At 41.0% G+C, this 20,740-nt stretch overlaps 1 protein-coding gene across 1 annotated transcript; it reads right to left on the bottom strand.

The window, feature by feature from the left end:
• Nucleotides 1–1,266: 1,266 nt before the first annotated feature.
• LOC136874938 (ejaculatory bulb-specific protein 3-like) lies at nucleotides 1,267–10,852 on the bottom strand. Its single transcript, XM_068227671.1, has 2 exons — nucleotides 10,657–10,852; nucleotides 1,267–1,513 (listed from the first exon to the last, which is right to left on the bottom strand). The coding sequence occupies exons 1-2, from the start codon at nucleotides 10,847–10,849 to the stop codon at nucleotides 1,341–1,343; spliced, it is 366 nt and encodes a 121-aa protein (XP_068083772.1). The 5' UTR covers nucleotides 10,850–10,852; the 3' UTR covers nucleotides 1,267–1,340.
• Nucleotides 10,853–20,740: the final 9,888 nt, after the last annotated feature.

The following is a 20,740-nucleotide window of genomic DNA, read 5'->3' as shown; positions in this document are numbered from 1 at the left end:
GAGTGTTGCGGAATATAGGATGGCAGCGAAAAGCGGAGTGCCCGGAGAAAAACCTGTCCAGCCTCCGCTTTGTCCTGCACAAATCTCACATGGAATGACGGGGATTTGAACAACGGAACCCAGTGGTAAGAGGCCAGAACGGTACCACCTGAGCCACGCAGGCTATAATAATAATAATAATAATAATAATAATAATAATAATAATAATAATAATAATAAATTAATTAATTAATTAATATCCTCTTCCCAGTTTCAGGCATTTCGGAACTAGGGAATGAGAGTATTCTTCCACAACAACAACTACTACTATTCGCATTACCAATCTGGTGATAGCCATTTTAATGCAAATTCTCCGACGTGGGTGGGTAGTGAGTTTTTGCGAGAGAGAGAGAAAGAGAATAATGTTGATAATAGCACACACATTCAGTTCTTTGGCCAAGGGATTTAACTGTAAACCACTGAAATTCCACCAATTCGTAGGGAGTCAAATCAGAGACTAACCGCAGAAGTAACGGTAGTGATGAAAATAATCATATTTATTTAATATTCCTTCCAGGAAAATGCTTTGCATTTAGAGGACAGCTCGAGATTCCAATTAAGATGTGCTGAGAATAGCCAATGATGGGCAAGAAATTCTGACAACCGTAAAATAGGAAATCCGTATACGTAGGGCATGTAGTGAGGGGTAATCGATCACATGTTATAAAGTTAATACTGCAGCGGAAAATATACGGTCGTAGAGAATCACGACTGAGAAACATTCAAGATTACATGGGTGTACGAAAACCTCAAGAATTACTCCACCTTGCACAAAATAGAGATGAATAAGCTGGAATGATAGTCGACGTCTGGTGACCTTGTAGGGTACCTTCTAGAAAGGGAATGCCCTCTCAATTGTAAACATTAATGGACTCCAGAGGGTTGTGATTTTCCCTTGAAGAAAGGAATTATTTAACTTGCCATTGATTCTGCTGAAGAGGTATTTCGCATTTAAACACTTAAATATATACCAACTGCAGCGGTGGTGATTTGTATTTTAAGGAGACTGCCCAAGGATATGATCCCCGCAACTTCGGTCATGAAGTCATGGCCAGCTTCGGTACGCAGCCCGTACAGCAGGATTTGTACTGCACGTGGGAATGACGTCATATTGCGTCGGCGCAGGGATGACTGGTAGATACCGCACTTGCATTATAATTCGGGTTAGGGAGGCTTATGTCTAACTTTCAACTCTGAAGACAATCAAAAGGTACACATCTTTCCAACTTTGTAAAAAGAAAACAGTTTTTTATTTAGAAATAAGGTACATGGGAGACTGAAGTCTAATTTCCAATCTTCAATTAAAGCTCTGGATACTGTGGAGCATAAATTCCTTCAGGGTCGTATTTATTGGCCAGCTTCTCGTACTCCTCGCGACTGTAGTTCTTGAGGTAAGTGGCGATATTTCTGATAATACTCCTCTGCTTGGCAGTGCACTTGGCACATTTCGTCTCGAGAATTTCAGGTAACCTCTCTGGAAACAGTGAAAAAGACGTAAGATTAGTGTAATGCAGGAAAACGGAAAGGTTGTTTTATAAAAGAACACTTCACACACACTCAAGAATTTTTTTAAAAATATCTTGAAACCAACAAAGAAAGTTCGCCACATAGGTCTCTGATTTCGATGCAACGTAGTGATTGGTATCGTTTAGGGTAAGCAATTAATTGAAACTTAAAACCGAGACTGAACTTAAGGCGATGTTTTTGTTCACTGATGCAAAGAATTTAGAAAGATGTTCTTGAAAGGTGGCTCCGACTTCGTGAGCTATGACCGCTTAATAACCACTGTTGGAGGTATGTGGTGTGGCTTAATGTCAACAGAACCACTCTGGTTTGTATGTTGTATACAGACATGTTGTGACACTTGTTCCAAAACGCTTGGATTCGCCATAGAGCGTTTCGACTTCCCACTATAATACTACTGTGTCAATATGTGCTTTAAATGTAAGTACTGAAAATAAAATAAGTAAATAACACCCCGTCCACCTCTGTGGTGTAGTGATTAGTGTCATTAGCTGCCATCTTCGGAAGTCCAGGTTCGATTCTCGGCCCTGCCACGAAATTTGAAAAGTGATACGAGGACTGGAACGGGGTCCACTCAGCCTCGGGAGGTTAACTGAGTAGAGGGATTCAATTCCCACTTCAGCCATCCTCCACGTTGTCTTTCGTGGTTTCTCATTGCTTTTCCAGGAAAATGCCGGGATGGTACTTAACTTAAGGTCACGGCCGCTTCCTTACCTCTTCCTTGCCTTTTCCTTCCAGTCTTCCCCTCCCCAACAAGGTCCTTGTTCAGCATAGCAGGTGAAGCTGCCTGGGAGAGGAAATGGTCCTCCACCCCAGTTTTATCCACGATCCAACGTCTCACGTTTCAGGACACTGCCCTTGAGGCATTAGAGGTGGAATCCCTCGCTGAGTCCGAGGGAATATACGACTCTAGGGGGTAAACGGACTTAGAAGGTAGGAAATAATACCCTCCATTTTTAACCTTAGTGCACAGAAAACAACCAATAAACATTGAAAGTTTGTACAATATGTATATTACGAAATAAATTGATGGAAAGAAGAATAGACAGTGAAAATAATATTTTACAACTGATTGTCTTGCTGTGTCCTTCCAAGCGTCATAACCGTCAGGCATTGTCAGTGGCGTCTCACAAAGGAAGGCGCTGTTCGAGTCCCGATCAAAGCATATGATATTTTGGAAATGAAAAATCATGATCCTGTGGTTATGATTCAATTCAACCTAGAGGTTCCGTGAGAATGGTCACATTACCAGCAGTTACTTAAAAGTACTTTGTACAGAATTGTTGTTTTGTATTCTTCCGGTAATCGTAAACAGTGTCTATGAAATGTTCACACGTTGCTCTCCTCTGCTTAACGAAGGACCCATACTCTACATTATCGCTTTACTCTAGCAGCTCTGTGCAGGACCGTTGGTGGTACAGAGTAGGACCAGGTGATTAAAGCTTCGTATCGGTGTTAAATATGAACGAAATTATCAAGTCTTAAGTTGAGCCATTTCTCGAACCTGGAAAGATGCCACTAATCATGTTTTTCTGAGGCTGAGTAGATGATTTTTCCTTGCAATTATGGCTACAAATCAAAGAACTTAACAATAAAAGAATGTTCCTCCATAGGAGGCATCAAAAATTTAACTAGGTAGTATATTTGGAATTAGTGTCTCGTCAGGATTTTAGAAAATTGTGTACCATCTCTGACTATTATGGATGTGTTAAATTACTTCATAAGTGAGTACAAGGTTCGTTTCTGGGAGAAAATGGGACACCGTAATGACCTTTTTGGCCGGTGTTGTAGTGATGTGTAAGTGTTACTAAATGATTTCTATGGGCCTCATTCTTACGAAACAGATGATAAAAGGTCATAAAATCATTAATTACCTTTGCAATCAACAGATGAATTGTCAGAGTGGTGGCCTGTGATTCAGAGGAATCCAGGTTCGATTCCAGATTGTACCAGTGACAACCTTTGTTTAACTCCATCTAGCTCGGGGCCTGGGTGTATGTGTTCGTCTAAATACTCATTCTTATTTAGCTTGCACAGAACACGCAATAGTAAATACGCCCCTCCACATATGGTTAGCGTCATGAAGAGCAAAAAATGGGCTAAATACATACATCAAAGAAGTGTCGTAGGGTTCAGGTAGTAGCTCCCAATCCAGTGCAGTACTGGACCTAGAACTCACAACTTCTTTTCAACCGATTATTCTCCCCACCTCCCACCCCCACTCTCTCATAGGCTATAAATAATATGAAACCTTTTGCATTGCACTCTTTGGAAACTCTGAAGAATGTATTGTAATAATTTCTACTTAGTGTCAGGGTATCTAACTTTCCGACGCACTAAATTTTATCCTGTCTATGTAATAAACTTTCTTCAGTTTATCCCAGGTATTTCTGGAGTCACTGGAAATTGTAGTTTTGGCCTAGACTTTAAACCAGATGCCCCACCTGACGCCGAGAGATTTTTATTTTATTATCTTATGTGAAAATTCCAGCTCTGGATCGACCATAATTCAAACCTCAGGCAACCAGTTGGAAAGCCGGCTGCTGACCAGCTGCAGTAATTACGTCACTCCCCTTCCCCTAACCCTTCCTATTTAATGTCTACGAGTAAAGGATCTTCATATGAGAATGGTTTTGTGTGGTTTCTCATTTTCACTTCCAGGAAATGCCGGGAATATTCCTATTCATAGGCTACAAACGATTCCATCCACCTTGTTACCTATTTTCATTCACCATATTTAATTCAATCTTTAATAGTTCCTCAACTGAGGTTCGCAAGACGAAGAGCAACCGGCCCTAAAATCGTGGCATAAAATTTCACCTCACCTCGTTTCTGACTCCGTATTAGGAAACGGGACAAAAGAATAGACATTCGTACAGTAAATGATCCTCGTGAAGACCAAGCGATACATTTCATTCTGACTTGGCTCCTTTCACTACTCAGAGGTAGCAAATTCTGGTAGTGTAATAATGTTATTGGTTTTCAAGCGCACTAACTACTTTGACGATTTTTGTAACGGGAATATTTCATAATTTTACTCCATAGGACTTCTTTTGCGTGCCGGTAAGTGTACCAACACAAGACTATCGTATTTGAAAACCTTCAAGTACCTCCAGACTGAGCAAGGATTGAACCCGCCGACTTCAAGTTATTCGTGCATATTTTTCTCCTTATCTTTGCTCGTGGGCTCTTTTATCAGTCCACGACTTGGAAGGTACAGTGGAGGATATTGTTCCTAATCCATGCTATATTTAACTTGTCCTGAGTGCGGTTATTCCAGTTTTTTTCCATCCCAATTTCATGAAAATCCTAGGCTGCATGTGGCATTAAAAATAAAAAAATAATGTTTCTGTGCTTCAGATTACAAGTTAAGTGGAGGTTCGATTGCTTTGATCACCATATCAACAGTTACGTAACAATTATAGGTTTGTTGTTTTTGAAGGAGTCATGTTTACGTAGTGTATTGGGTATCATCCCAAAAAAAGGTATATGCCACACGGAAAAGCATAGATTCATGAATATTGTTACGAATAAAACATTATCTGCTTTATTACTCTAATTTATTTCAGGATGACGCAATAAATTCTCTCTCACCCTCTCTCTCTCACATACACACGCACACCGCAACAACAACCACTTGTTCAGTTTCCGGTGAGACTCTAGCGACAGCCCACGCCACGGTTATCCTCAGCCAGGCCATCGAAACTCAACACACCAAGTCCAACGCTGACTCCACCTCTGAGCCCCACAGTGAGTCTAACCTTGACTCCTACACTGACTCCACCGCGGGGTAAAACAATGAGTTCCACACGGAATCCACCACGCAGTGCAACACGGACCGACTGTCCGGGGCTAGCCTCCTTTTTGTAGCTCGGGTGACGCGTACCAGAATATTCGCTATGTGGCTAGAGTCGGAACATTCTCGTTGCATCTCGCAGAAACTCACAGGTAAGCCAGCCGACGAGAACAATTCACGGACAGGCCGGCCATGCCCTCAAGGCCGAGTGGAAGATCCCGGGTAGTCTGACTCACTAGCCCTTTCCAGGAAGTACCAGGCTGGCGAGAGCGAGTACATATTCTTTGGTTATTCCCCTCTTAGTAGCTTCCAACGACATACAGGGTGGTCGGAAACAACGTGAGTCGGCTATATGAGCGTTAGGGGAATGGTCATACTAATAAATAATTTGAAAGATATGATTAGATATTTCACGCCGTTAACATTTTACCAGCTGTTGAATGTAGCCAATCAGATCGCTTTGCGAGGCGGCGTTACCAAATTAGCACGTAGATTAAGACCGGCTTGACTGCCCTAAGAAACTTCGTGAGGGGAGGGAGTCGATCACGGATCTCAGAGGTGACAGGATTGCGCCATAGTAAGTACGGTACGGTGATACCAGCTGAAACCTGATTTCTCGGCTCTGAAGGCAGGTGTAGATACAGCAACACCGCTTCAAAAATCCCATTTGAATTCGCCCCCGAAGCGATTTGATTGGCTAACTTCAACAATTCATAAAATGACAACGGTACGGGATATCACGTCAGTGATTCCAAATTATTTATCAGGATGACCAACCGTCTAACGCTTATGTACCCGGTTCAGATTGTTTACGACCGCCTTGTTTAATGCATCTTTTCACTCCACCCACAGGGGAGGTAAGGAGTTCCGATAAATCGAAAGAAATATTTAGCACCGTGATCTACGTCCATCAATATGACAGCTGTTACAAAATAGAACATTCCCATGCCATGTCACAAGATAGCACCACTTCTCAAAATCTACGTACAACAAAATGGTCGCTGATTTGGCACACGATTTTATGGCCATACATATTGGCAAGATACTTATTGTGAGAATAATTCTATTTCCTTTGCTGTGAACTAGACGAAACGCCGGTCAAGGACAGTGGGAACTTGTTTAAAACACGGTGCCATTTGTACCTACTGTTTATTGAAAACAGAGTTCTGGCACTCGGTAATGACGTCTTAGTACAGATAGGTGACGAACACTGGTTTTCTGTCCACGCCAAATTCTCTACGCTAAACTGATGATGCTAATTCCAGTTACAACACCCCCTCCCCCCCACCATGGAATCTTTACGAAAAGAGACTAAACAGAAACTGACAATACACAATAAACTAAATATACATTCAGCGATATAACTGTATAACAAACAGACTGTAATTCACTTGTATCATTGTCCTTGTAATGACAAGTCATGCATGCACCTTCACAGTCTTCTACCATCATTTACTAACTATAAGCTCCCTCCCCTTCCCTAAAGCCCCCGTGGCACAGACGGCAGCGCGTTGGCCTCTCACCGCTGGGTTCCCCGGTTCAAATCCCGGTCACTCCATGTGACATTTGTGCTGGACAAAGCGGAGGTGGGACAGGTTTATCTCCGGGTACTCCGGTTTTCCCTGTCATCTTTTATTTCAACAACACTCTCCAATATCATTTCATCTGTCAGTCATTAATCATTGACCCAGAAGAGTGAGACAGGCTTCGGCAGCCGGCACAATTCCTATCCTCGCCGCAAGATGGGGGCTTCATTCATTCCATCTCTGACCCGGTCATTGACTAGAAAATAGGTTGTAGGTTTTCATTTTCAACCCCCCCCCCCTGAACCCACCCCATCGGACGATCCCGGCTACGCCAATGGCCCAGCTCAAAGTCATATCCATGTTAAAATCACTTTTGTATGGACTGGGAGAGAGAGAATGTAACTTCCCTTATCTGTTATATTTTACAGGCTAAGCGCGTTCTCGTATCTGGGCTTCCTGGATTGAATACAGGCCTATCTACGTGAACCGATGCACCAGGGAGCGGTATTACAGTCTAATATACTACTTACAGTTATTCTAGTTGTAGGCCTACTCTTTGTTTGCATTCTTATACATCCAGTAACATTTTCTCATTTTTCTTCTCAAACGAGTTTGTTACGATGAATAACATACATTCCTGACAGGTTTATTTAATAATAATAATAATAATAATAATAATAATAATAATAATAATAATAATAATAATAATAATAATAATAATAATAATAATAATAATAATATCCGCCTCTGTGGTGTAGTGGTTAGTGTGATTAGCTGCCATCCATGGAGGACTGGTTTCGATTCCCACCTTACTCATCCTCGAAGTGGTTTTCCATGGTTTCCCATTTCTTCTCTCTTTAACATCTTGGTGGACATGCCGGGGATGTACCTTAATTAAGGCCACGGCCGCTTCCTTCCAACTCCTAGGCCTTTCCTATCCCATCGTCGCCATAAGACCTATCTGTGTCGGTGCGACGTAAAGCCACTAGCAAAAAAAAAAGAATAAGAATTAGAATAAGAATACCGAGGTCGATAGCTGCAGTCGCTTAAGTGCAGCCAGTGTCCAGTATTCGGGAGATAGTGGGTTCGAACCCCACCGTCGGCAGCCCTGAAGATGGTTTTCCGTGGTTTCCCATTTTCACAGCAGGCAAATGTTGAGGCTGTACCTTAATTAAGGCCACGGCCGCTTCCTACCCATTCCTAGGCCTTTCCTATTCCATCGTCGTCATAAGACCTATCCGCGTCGGATGGCGTGAAACAAATAGTGGAAAAAAATTGGCAACACAGAACAACTACAGAAAGCCTGGAAACCGAAAGAACTCCATGGTTCATATCCTCACCATTTAAATCAACCATCCGTTGGAGAGACTAATATCTACTCTTCGGCTAAAACACAGCTAACTCCACGCAGTAAGAGACGTGTTCCTGATATAAATCCAGGTTAGTCATAATCACCAGTAACTACCGCAAATATATCATAAAGGAAGAAGTGAACGACAAATGCAGGGGATATGAAGAAACAGCTGAGACTGTGAAGCACATTGTGGGTGCATGTAAGGCCATGGCAGATAAGGAATATACTCATCGGCATGGTGAGGTAGCAAAACTTGTGCACCAAGAGTTAGAAATCAAGTCGAGGCATGTTGCTGTTGTTGTTGTTTGAGTCGTCAGTCCATAGACTGGTTTCATGAAACTCTCCATAACACTGCGCTAACATTTTCATTTCTACATAGCTACTACTTCCTATATCTACTCTAATATGCTTGTCATAGTCATACCTTGGTCTACCCCTACCGTTCTTACCGCCTACATTTCCCTCAAAAACCAACTGAACAAGTCCTGGGTGTCTTAAGATGTGTCCTACCATTCCATCTCTTCTTCTCGTCACATTTAGCCAATTCGATCTCCTCTCACCAATTCGATTCAGTATCTCTTCATTCTCACATTAAGCATTGCTTTGTAACACCACATTTCCAAAGCTTCTATTATTTCTGAGCGAGTTATCGTCCATATCTCACTTCAGTACAATGCCAGATCCAGATGAAAGTCTTCAAAAACATGTTTATAATGCCTATATCAATGTTCGAGTTGAACAAATTTCTTTTCTGAAGAAAGGCTTTCCTGGCTTGTGCTAATCTGAATTTTATGTCTCCTTGCTTCTACCATCATTAGTTATTTCACTACCCAAGTAACAATACTAATCTACTTCCTTTAATACTTCATTTCCTAATCTAATGTTTGCTGCATCACTTGACTTTGTTCCATTACTTTTGTTTTGGACCTATTTATTTTCATCTTGTATGCCATCCCCAAGACTCTGTCCATACCATTCAGCAAATTCATCTGCTAAATATGTACAGTCGCTCTCCTTAGCTGGGCACAACGTTGTGGAATAATAATACGTAATTTTTTTAAGAAACACAGAGACGAAATCAAGATGTCAAAATCTCATATTTTGAGTACTGATCATCCGATGTGCTCGAATATGAAAGGTTCAGGCTGTACTGGAATCGATCTCTGCAGACATATAGGACTGTAAGATTAAACAGGCCGGATATTGTCCTTATTGACAAATAGATTAGGAAGATTGATCTTCTAGATGTGACGGTACTTTTAGATCACAATGTCCACCACGCCTGTGTCCAGAAGATTGAAAAGTACACTGACCTTGCAGCAGAAGTTCGGAAACTCTGGGAAATGGACCTAGTAGCAGTGAGGCCTTTAGTCATCTCCGCCACAGGACTTGTGCACATTAAGCTGCAACAACACCTGCAGGACCTCAGCATCGCCTATACACTTCCACAAATTCAGAAGATTGTAATTTTTCTGGTCGGTGGTCCAACAGGTCTGCACTCTGACCGGCCAACCGAGCAGAGGAGGGGTGGCCACGGCTCTACCTCTGTATTCGGGAGACAGGAAAGGGTTGGACCTCACGGCTGGTCCCGAGCGTCGGCTGTCCTGAGAATGGTTTTCCGTGGTTTTCCATTATCCTGCACTAAGGCGAATACCAGGACAGTTCGTAGTAAAGGCCATGGCCACCAACCCTCACACGCATCTCCTTTACCCTAACGAATCTCCCAGCCTGAGAAACAGCGTTACTGTCTAAGAGGCCCGCCTCGCCCCACTTCAGGGGAGGAATAAACACATGTTAGCAGTAGTAGTTGTCATTCTCAAAATCTGCCGCATGTCAAAGACCTTCCTATTATTCTATCACAGCAGTAGAGGTCAGGAGAAGTCACAACAGCCAATCTCCCGATCCGTGAACCGCCACGGCGAGTGAAATAATAATAATAATAATAATAATAATAATAATAATAATAATAATAATAATAATAATAATAATAATAATAATAATAGTCCTGGCAAGTGGCCGAGCGATTTGTGTCAAGTACCTATCAGCTTGCATTCGGGAGATAGTGGGTTCGAACCTCACTGTTGGTCGCCGTGAAAGTAATTTTCCGTGGTTTACCATTTTCACACCAACCAAATGCTGTGGCTGTACCTTAATTAAGTCCACGTCCTCTTCCTTTTCACTGCTACCCGTTTCGTATCGCATCGTCGTCATAAAAGCTATCTTTGTCGGTGAGACGTAAACAAATTTTACTGTAAATAATACTAATAATAACAATGACAACGATAATAATAATAATAATAATAATAATAATAATATGCAAAATCCTGCCAGAAGTAGACACATATCATTTTTGTTGAACATCAAGTATAATTATTGTAACTGTCATCATGAAGCGGACAGTGGTAAGAAATACTTACTTTTCAACGCCAAGGCTGCTTCAGGACATTTGGCTCCACCATCGAGCAGACAGTTGACGTGCAAAGCCCTACTCTCGTCGTTGGTTAGAATAGCTTCAATATCGATATTGTCATACGTCTCTGGGTATTTGTCTTGGGCTACGACGCATCCCACGACCACCAGCACAACACACAAGACAGCTGTACGACTCATGGTGTTCGGACGATGTGTGGGGATAACCTACGGATGCTCATATATAGCCAACTCCCTCCGATTACGTCACATATCACCATATCAAACAACTCCCCCTCCTCGTCCTCGGCACGCAGTCGTGGGTAAATTCCCGCCGCAGTCTGGTTTCTTAAAAGTTGTGGCAATGTTGTATTACCGAGTAAGTTGTCTATTAAGTTAAAAAAGAAAACAAACAGATATTTACAAACAATCTTCTTTTTCTTGGCGAGAATTTCAGATTGCTCTTATGGGCAATGTGACGCTTAGGAGAGAACGATGAATGTAAGGATTGCTCACGACTACAGATTACGTCACGATGGGTGCGTGAGATGACTTTGGCACTTCACGTCGAGGTTCATGTATGTCCTTCCATGCTCTTAGTCAGTAGCGTAGCCAGGATCGCCCAATTGGGGGGGGGGGGTTACAGTTACAAAATTAAGATATAACATAATGAAACTGCTTGTGCGTGTCTGGTACGCGCATGTATGACTGTCATAAGGATACGCCCTAAGGGCTCTGAACTTTGGAGCGTGGGTTGGCGACCACGGGGCCCTTAGCTGAGTCCTGGCATTGTTTCCACTTACTTGTGCCAGGCTTCTCACTTTCATCTATCCTATCCGACCTCTCTTGGTCAACTCTTGTTCTTTTCCGACCCCGACGCTATTAGGTTTGCGAGGGCTAGAGAGTCTTTCATTTTCACGCACTTCGTGGCCCTTGTGTTCCTTTGGCCGATACCTTCATTACCTTTGGCGCTTTGCTATACGAGGAATGGTAATTTGTGTGTCCAATTGAGAAGCTTTCTTGCTTGCTTGCATAAATATGTTTATGAACTCCTCTTCTGCGTTTCCTCTGATCTCGATAATTCTGTCCTCCACAACATTAGCATATGAAAATGCTTTTGCAATGTCCAACTCTTCACTTTGAAAAAATCTGCTAAGAAGAGCACTTACATTAAATACTTGATTTAGTATATGTAGAGCATTAGTGCAGGCTTCTTTATTATTCCATTGTACTATATTTTCAAGAACTGCAACGACGGCATCAAACAGTTCTAGAAATACTGCAATTGAGTCATGGCGCTCCACCCATCTTGTTAGACACAATGCTTTAAGCCTCGTTTTGTCACTTTCAGGAACAGTGGCATCTATCGATTCTTTAAATGCATTTAACCTTTTAGGAAAACTAAGAAATGAACAAATATTCTCCACAGTACCCAAACAGTTTCTGATTCCTTGGATTGAGCATGCATGGGTTATAGCAAGATTGAGAACATGTGAACTGCAGTCCACGTACAAAGCCAACGGGTAGGTCTCCCTTATTATCTCTTGGACGCCATTAAACTGCCTACTCATAGCGTTAGTTCCATCATATCCTTGTCCTCTTAAATAATTTTTGACTCCTATCTTCTTAAGCTCATCAATTATTTTGGCAGCCAAACCTCTTCCAGAGGCGTCAGTGATCGGTACAAACTGGAGGAAGTCCTCCCTGAGTGTCTGAGAGTCAGGGTTGACATACCGAACACAACGTGACATTTGTTCCATTCCATTCCAGAAATGTCACTTGTCTCATCGGCCATTATAGTGAAACACTGTGATCTGTTCACTCTGACCGGGCGAGTTGGCCGTGCGCGTTGAGGCGCGCGGCTGTGAGCTTGCACCCGGGAGATAGTAGGTTCGAATCCCACTATCGGCAGCCCTGAAAATGGTTTTCCGTGGTTTCCCATTTTCACACCAGGCAAATGCTGGGGCTGTACCTTAATTAAGGCCACGGCCGCTTCCTTCCAACTCCTAGGCCTTTCCTATCCCATCGTCGCCATAAGACCTATCTGTGTCGGCGCGACGTAAAGCCCCTAGCAAAAAAAAAATGTTCACTCTGCGCACGATGTTTTCAACAATAAAGTAATTGCATACGTGAATGATCTCGTTTTGAGTTTGTGGGCTAATGTACATAGCATTGCGGCTGCCTGTAAGCAAATGAGTTTTTAAATCCTCATCCCCATTTCTTGCACGAAAATGAAGGAAAGTACTAAAATTTCCATCATTTTCAGTAGGCTCTTCATCATTCAATATAATGGGTCCATCGTCTCTATGTCCTCTAAGGGGTAAACCTTGGTGGCCACACAAAATGATAGTTTCGATAATAGGAATAATCTTCTTTCTGTTGTCTTCAATTTCCTTTTTCATGTTCTTCTTACAATTTACTTTTCGTCACACCGACGTAGATAGGTAGATACGTAGATGGGACAGGGAAGCAACCATTGCCTTAATTAAGGTACAGCCTCACTATTTGCCTGGTGTGAAAATGGGAAACCATGGAAAACCATTTTCAGAGCTGCCGACAGTAGGGTTCAAACCCACTATCTCCCGAATGCAAGATCACAGCTAACTGTACGGCTAACTCGCTCGGTTTTACGTACATGTAACCATGTAGTTACGAAAGCATGGTAAGATAGTTAACAACTAAGTGAACTAATTTGAATGATTATAAAATGAGTAATTCATCTATGAAGAGTCGAATATCGGTATTATTTTTATTTTATTTTCAAAATCCACTTGGTGGCTGCGTAAAGACAAAGAATACACTATAACAACTTCGTTAAATATAAGGATTTTTTTGTAAATGATAAATCCATGATCTTTGTCTGGCGAATATAAGTGGTGTCTGAATGGGTGTCAGAAGAGAATCCCTGAGCGCTTTGAGGTCCTTGGTACTGATGTTGAAACTCGTCTTCTTAGGGATTGTCCCTCTTGCACCGATTATGAGACCCCTCACTTCTACGTCGTCAAGCTCGTATTTATTGTTGTTATATGGCTCTGTAGGCAGGTAGATATACTTCTTTTCTCTGTCTACTTCATCTGGTTGGTCGTACAGTAACAGATTTGGCCTAATCCAGCTTTAAAATCTAGTTCAATTTGAAGTTTAAAAACATAATTTTAGAAACGTTTGCACTTGACAAATGGGAGCATAGTATGACCCTGCTTTGAGAACAATAATGTCCTTTTTCTATGTACAACAAATACCTTACAATGCGGAGTACATTGTTCTTTTAGTAACTTGACTTGCGGTGCGGAATATGAAGCGTCTATTAACGAGTGTCAGTTCAACTTCAGGACAATGTCAATCGGAGTGTTTCTATTGAGGCGAGAAGATAAACAAACCACCGTCACCGTTTCAAAAATCTTTTCTGTTTCAAAGCATCGATGTAGCTGACATGTACGGAAGGACTGAACTTCTGTTCACGCGACACACGGTACACGAAACGTTGTGGTGTCGAGGCATCGAGACAGCTGATTGAGCCGGCGGTGTTTCGAAACACACACACACTACGACCAAAGAGCCGGCGCGGCAGTCATGCAGACACTGAATCACCTCCATACTAACTTTGCATATTCCAACAGTTAATAGACATTATCTATTTTCTATTTTCTATTTTCTATTTTCTATTGTCTATTATCTATTATCTATCTATTTTAAGCAATGTTTATTTAGTTTAATGTTAACTGTCAGTTTATATTTATTTTCTTTTTGTGAAAGTTCCATGGGGGGGGGGGGTTCTAACCCCCAGTAAACCCCCCCCTGGTTACGCCCCTGCTCTTAGTCGTGTTGTTTACTAGCTCTTGTGCACCTACCCGTCGTTGACAGGTTAAACAATTGAGTTGGCCTTGCGGTTAGGTTCGCTCAGCTGTGAGCTTGCATTCGGGAAACAGTGGATTCGAACACCATTGTCGGCAGACCTGAATATGGTTTTCCGTGGTTTCCCATTTTCACACCGGGCAAATAATGCTGGGGCTGTACCTTAGGTAATGCCATGGCTGTTTTCTTCGAACTCTGGCCCTTTCCTATCCCATCGTCGCCATAAGTCCTCTGTAGAGGCAATCATTTGAGTTTTTTTCTAATTTAGTCATTTTAAAAAGTAAATTTGGTATATTTTTCGCTATTTTTGTCTGATTTCGTCAATAATTTCGCTAAATTTTATTTACAATTTTCAGCTAAACCAAAAGATGGTTGATAGCAATTTGTAGTAAAACATCATATTTTATTTTTACGTATGTACAAGAAACATGAGGGGTATGCTTCTGATATCAAAACAAGGATGTTTGGAAACATATTATCCTGACACTTTAACAAGTGGGAACCAGCCTAGGTACATAATTTACAAATCAGTCCAAAATACTGATATACCATGAGTGCCATTATACTGGGAGTCAGAAATATTCTCTTATCAGATATTATGTTACAACATGTTGAAAATGAGCTCTCGCTGTCAATATTACTGACTCTGATCCACAAAGCCTTCACTGCAGCTTCCTCAAAGTGCCTGTATTCCGATTTCACAGAAAGAAGAACGGCAGTCCCATCGATATCGTCACCTGCTCTACATGAACTACCAACTAGATCCCTAAAGACGGTGTATGGTTCAATGTATTCTGACGTTGAAAGTTCTAGGATGGGAATTTCGTTTGTTAGAAGAGGGACTTCATCATGTTTTAAATCATATTCCATTATGGTTCCTGGGTCAAAGAGATATTCCACATAATTTCGTCAAATATTTCGTGTTTTTGCTTAAAGCTAAATAGTTTTACATTTTGAGGCAAATTTGTAAAATTTCGCAACAAAATTCGCTACTTCGTACTTCGTGAAAAACAGGTAATTTTACCCATCTGTGTAGCTGCGACGTAACACAAATGGTAAAAATAAAAAAGAGAAAAAGGACAGGTTAGTTTTGTAGCTGCAGCAGTAATGCCATCTAATGGAGATGAGTAGCATCTGAAGAGACAAAGCACACCTCATTATACAGTAGTCAGTGCAACGTTATTGCTGATAAGCAGGACCCAGATTATGATGACCTATTAACTGCTGAAAATGACATATAACGTGTCCTAAAGGTCCTGTAAAACTGATCGAGAAAATTACCCTCCTCCCCACTCAAAAAGATATATGTACATTTCTCTTCTACATGGAGAGATAGAGAATCACGGACATACGTTTTGGGCTTAGAAGGTGACAGAGCGAGTACAGATCCTTTATTTTTTCCCTCTTAGTAGCCTCTTACGGCAGCAGGGAATACAGATAATATATCCTTTCACTCCAACCACACCAGAGGAGAAAAATGTTCCAATTTATGTCGAAATAAACATCTAACATAATGATCTGCGTCCTATAATATGACAGCTGTTCCAGTACACAAAATTTTTATGCCATGCCACAAGATCTACGTCCAATGAAATAGCCGCTGATTTAGCGCACAATTTTATTCGCATGATATGTACTATGGGAAAAATTCTGCTGTCTTCGGTGACATTATCGTGTGTTTGCTGTAGGCATGGTTGTTATTCAGATAAAACGCCATTCAAAGACAGTGGAAACTTGTCACGGCGCCATTTCTACCTACTGTACATCGAGGGCAGAGTTCTGCCACGCAGTAATAATGTGAGGAAGAAGGAAGACCATAATAGGTGCTATTGATTCGTGTGTTGACCTGTATAAACTCATTGAAAACTACTTAAAATAGTAGGTCTATTCTAGTTACATCCGCCTTGTCAATACAGTTTCTGTTAAATAGTAGACTTTGACAATTTAATAATCAATCAATCAATCAATCAATCAATCAATCAATCAATCAATCAATCAATACTGATCTGCATTTAGGGCATTCGCCCAGATGGCAGGTTCCCTATCTGTTGTTTCCTAGCCTTTTCTTAAATGTAAAGAAATTGGAAATTTATTGAGCATCTCCCATTTTTGTTATTCCAATCTCTAACTCCCCTTCCAATAAATGAATATTTGCCCCAATTTGGCCTCTTGAATTCCAACTTTAGCTTCATGTTGTGATCTTTCCTACTCTTAAAGACTCCACTCAAATTTATTCGTCTACTAATGTCATTCCACGGCATCTCTCCACTGACAGCTCGGAACATACCGCTTAGTCGAGCAGTTAAGTTAATAATAATAATAATAATAATAATAATAATAATAATAATAATAATAATAATGTTATTTGCTTTACGTCCCACTAACTACCTCGTTCTTCGGAGACCCCGAGGTGCCGGAATTTAGTTCCGCAGGAGTTCTTTTACGTGCCAATAAATCTACCGACACGAGGCTGTCGTATTTGCGCACCTTCAAATGCCACCGGACTGAGCCAGGATCGAACCTGCCAAGTTGGGGTTAGAAGGCAAGCGCCTCAACCGTCTGAGCCACTCAGCCCGGCAGCAATTAAGTTTGTATGATCGCTGATTGTTTTCGAAACATGTACGAAGGATAAGTAATGTTCATTAACAGAAAATGTTTTTCAACCCCCTACTTCTCCCCTTATGATTATCCCTCCTAATTCTTCGAATGATCGTTCCTTCAAGTTCATTTTCGTCTTCTTTCTTTTTACAATTTGCTTTACCTTGCAATGACACAGATATGTCTTAGGAGTGGGAAGAAAGCGACCGTGGCCTTAATTAAGGTACAGCCATTTGTCTGGTGTGGACATGCGGAACCACGGAAATCCACCTTCAGGATTGCCAACAGTGGGGATAGAAACCACCCAAGCCGCATAGTCAGTTGCTCGGTCGCATTAACTGAAATACAACTTCATTGCCGTTTAATCCTGGCATAAGAAGATCTGATCGGCGTGTTACGTCTTCTAAACGTCTTGTAATCTGGTGGTAAAGGTTGTAAATGTTGCAGCTGACGGCAGCATCAAGAAAATTCTGTATATATCCTGTTTACCAAGTTTTTCTGCTTTAACGTGAGTAAAAGCAAAGCAAAGTGACCTCCGTACAAGCCATGAAAGCCCTTGGAGGAGTGCAAGGTAAAGGCTTCCACCATTGTTAACCTTGGCATGTGATGGGGTAGAGCGGTTAGCTCTACGCCGGGCCGCCTTTGCACCCAGGAATTAACCTGGTACTCATTTTTGGTGTACGCTGAGTGAACCTCAGGGCCATATGCACCTCCGGAAGTGGAAATCTCCTTTCTTAAATTTTACGACTTCCTGACTGGGATTCGAACACACGTCCTTCCGGGCGAACCGAGCACGCCTTTACCACCTCGGCCAGGCATCCCCTGCTTTAACGTGAGTACTTCTACAATATTTATAACTACTTCCAAGCAGAATTATTTGGAGCGTTATTGATTCATGGACCATGCTGCGGGATTAGCTGAAACATTAAGATTTCTATTGAAAGCCCACAGCCTGTTTGCAGTCATTCTACCGGGCCAGGAATGGAATACAGTGACTCTTATGTATAATGTGGCCAACGAGTGCTTCATTCTGATTGGTTCTGCCATGTTTTAGCCAAATGTCCCGTAAGCTGATTTAAACGTATGTATTCCGCACAGGGTAAGATCGCTCTTTATGCAATTTCAGGAAAGTGCATGCTACCTGTTTTAACCTTAATACACCGAAGATCTGTTTTTTATTAAACACAGAAGATTATTTAGTATTAAGTTATTAGTTTCGAAATGTATGTGAATTCACGTATTTCTGAGGTCTGAGTTTGAAGAAAATTACGCCAGGCTATTAAGCTTATGGATGCAGGAACATATCAGGAAAGGTTTTTAAAATGAAAATGGGCAATTGCTTGTTTTAAGCTCTGAAAGTAGCACGTTATAATACGCTCCCAGCAACGAGTAGAGTTGTCTCATCCTTTATAATGGTAACAATAATAACAAAATGTGTTAGTAATTTTACGGAGGCCAAGAAAGTATGTCAGATTTCTCCGTTAATATTCGCCGTATCGAAAACCTGTACATAACGAAAGCTGTTTAGAATACAATTTTCCATTTTAGGCAGTCGGTATTCTGCAGTCATCAGTTCAACACTCGTTATTTCAGCATTAGGCAGTGAGCACTCAGTAATTTGTGGTGAGCACACTTCAGCACTTCAGTTTACAAGTAAAGTCCATCGTGTGAGTATTCAACCGAGGACGAGAAGGAACGCCAGGTTACAGACTAATCAGGAATTGCAACCAGATAATCGAAATGTAAGTGAATAATTCATAAAATTTATTTATTCACTCGCCGGGGAGAAGTAGAATTTTCTTAACGTAATCATTGGCTATTGCCGAGGACAATGTGTATATCGCACGTCAATGAGAGAAACACAAGTTACCGGTTTGTTTTGTAACAGTAATGGGGAGAGAATGACGTTCCATAAAGGCTAACGGAACATTTGTACAGGTAGTAAGGAAGCAGTTGGTAAATCCCTTGTGTGGTCACCTGTATTTCGATTGAGGGAGCAGGTCTTTAAAACTCATTAAGGACATGCCAATGACGAGCCTAGCAGAGTACAACGAAAGCGAGCAGAGAACAATACCTAGCCTGACTTGAGAACAGGGACAGATATGACCGAGTTTTCAAGTTGCCGCATATTCAGACCAGCTGATAGGGAATAGATGAATGTAGGATCGCGTTGCAAGCTGTGCAGGTTGAGCGAAGTCATTCCTAGGAATGTATTAGAATAAGTGATAGTATTAGATCTTAGGATTAAGTGGAAGAAGAGTGTTGTGTGTGTAAATAAGTTGTATCACAAGTGAAAGATGTGCAAAATCGGCTACACCCCAGTCGTCTCCACGGAAATGTTAATTTTTTATATGGATTAAGCACCAGAAAACTACCATAGGGAGCATGGGAAATCCTGACTGAACTCAGCTATGGAGAAATGCAAGTACCAGATTATTGAAATGTTTTAATCAATGTGTAAATAATCAACTATAGCCGCAAACACGCTGTCATCCGTTAGAGATATTTATGCTTATTTTTGATTTATTTTAAGGTTTTGAAAAAGGACAGCTGGTTTGATTTAGATATAAAATTGTAGATCACGTACCATAATTGGCAAACATGGCGTGAATTAATGTTGAGGGCCCAACATTAAATCAATCTATTTGCTTACCGTGTGGATTTCATTGTGTGCTAGAGGGTGGAACGTCCACTGTATTGCTTAATAATCTAAATTTATATCTATCCGTTTCCAGGAATTTTAATTCGTGGTTGAGAATTATAAATAGAGGTCAAATAATAATAATAACGTAATGATAAATTTGTTATGATGTTTTCTTTTTTAAGACGGCGCCGGTAACAAGTATTTATGAAAATTTTGTAAAATCAGGGACTTGGGAATTTGTAATAAATAAATAAATTATAAGTGTGATACATTTACTCGTAACATTGAGTGAAATAACATGGTGCAGATCGGATGTCTAGAGGGGAATTGAAGCCTGATGTAAATGAAATACCTAGCAATAAACGAGAAATATGAGAAAGAGAGAAATTCGTGCAAGGAGCGGAAATAATAGGTTGAGATTCCAGTAGAAATAGTCGTGGTAAACAAGCGATGAGCTAGTGAATAAATGTCTACTCACTAAGGAAGAACAGTAATGAAGCTGCGATGAAATAATAAGAGTAGAGAAGAACTAGCCGCTGTGTAATAGAAATAGAGACAGGCAGAGGTCTGCATAAGATGCTCGCATGAATGAGATGAGACCCCCATACTCACATCCAGACGCACTATGAAAATTTATACGATATTGAATTGATTCCAGATGGTGTACTTCGATATTTGAGCGGGTTTATACCCAATCATTTTTTATAATCTAAAATTTACACCCGTGAATTGTAACAATAAGCCATGACCCAGGAACATTTGCTACGGAGGTTAAATTAATGTTTGTTTATTTGTCCAGGCATTTTGATTGACTTTTAGATTCGTAATTTTGTTATGGAAGTTTAATATTGGATAAGTTGTGGATTTCCTAGTCGTACATATTTTTATGCCTATTTGTTTTTTAACCAGATTTTCTCGGATATTGTGGTAAAGAGACGTTCCAGTCATTTAAATGACAGGTGCCTTCAGCACCTGAGATTGAAGTTACTTTAATTTGT

Source organism: Anabrus simplex, chromosome 5, assembly GCF_040414725.1.
Source record: "Anabrus simplex isolate iqAnaSimp1 chromosome 5, ASM4041472v1, whole genome shotgun sequence".
In the NCBI taxonomy this organism is placed as follows: Eukaryota; Metazoa; Arthropoda; class Insecta; order Orthoptera; family Tettigoniidae; genus Anabrus; species Anabrus simplex.
Note: the sequence above shows the minus strand (reverse complement) of the source record. Positions and strands in the feature narration are given on the sequence as shown.

What these genes read in the sequence shown, in the direction of transcription:
- LOC136874938 (XM_068227671.1), bottom strand. Translation starts at nt 10,849, where the DNA reads ATGAGTCGTACAGCTGTCTTGTGTGTTGTGCTGGTGGTCGTGGGATGC. An exon ending in AGCAGCCTTGGCGTTGAAAA is followed by an intron (nt 1,514 to 10,656) that starts GTAAGTATTTCT and finishes CACTGTTTCCAG; the next exon opens with AGAGGTTACCTGAAATTCTC.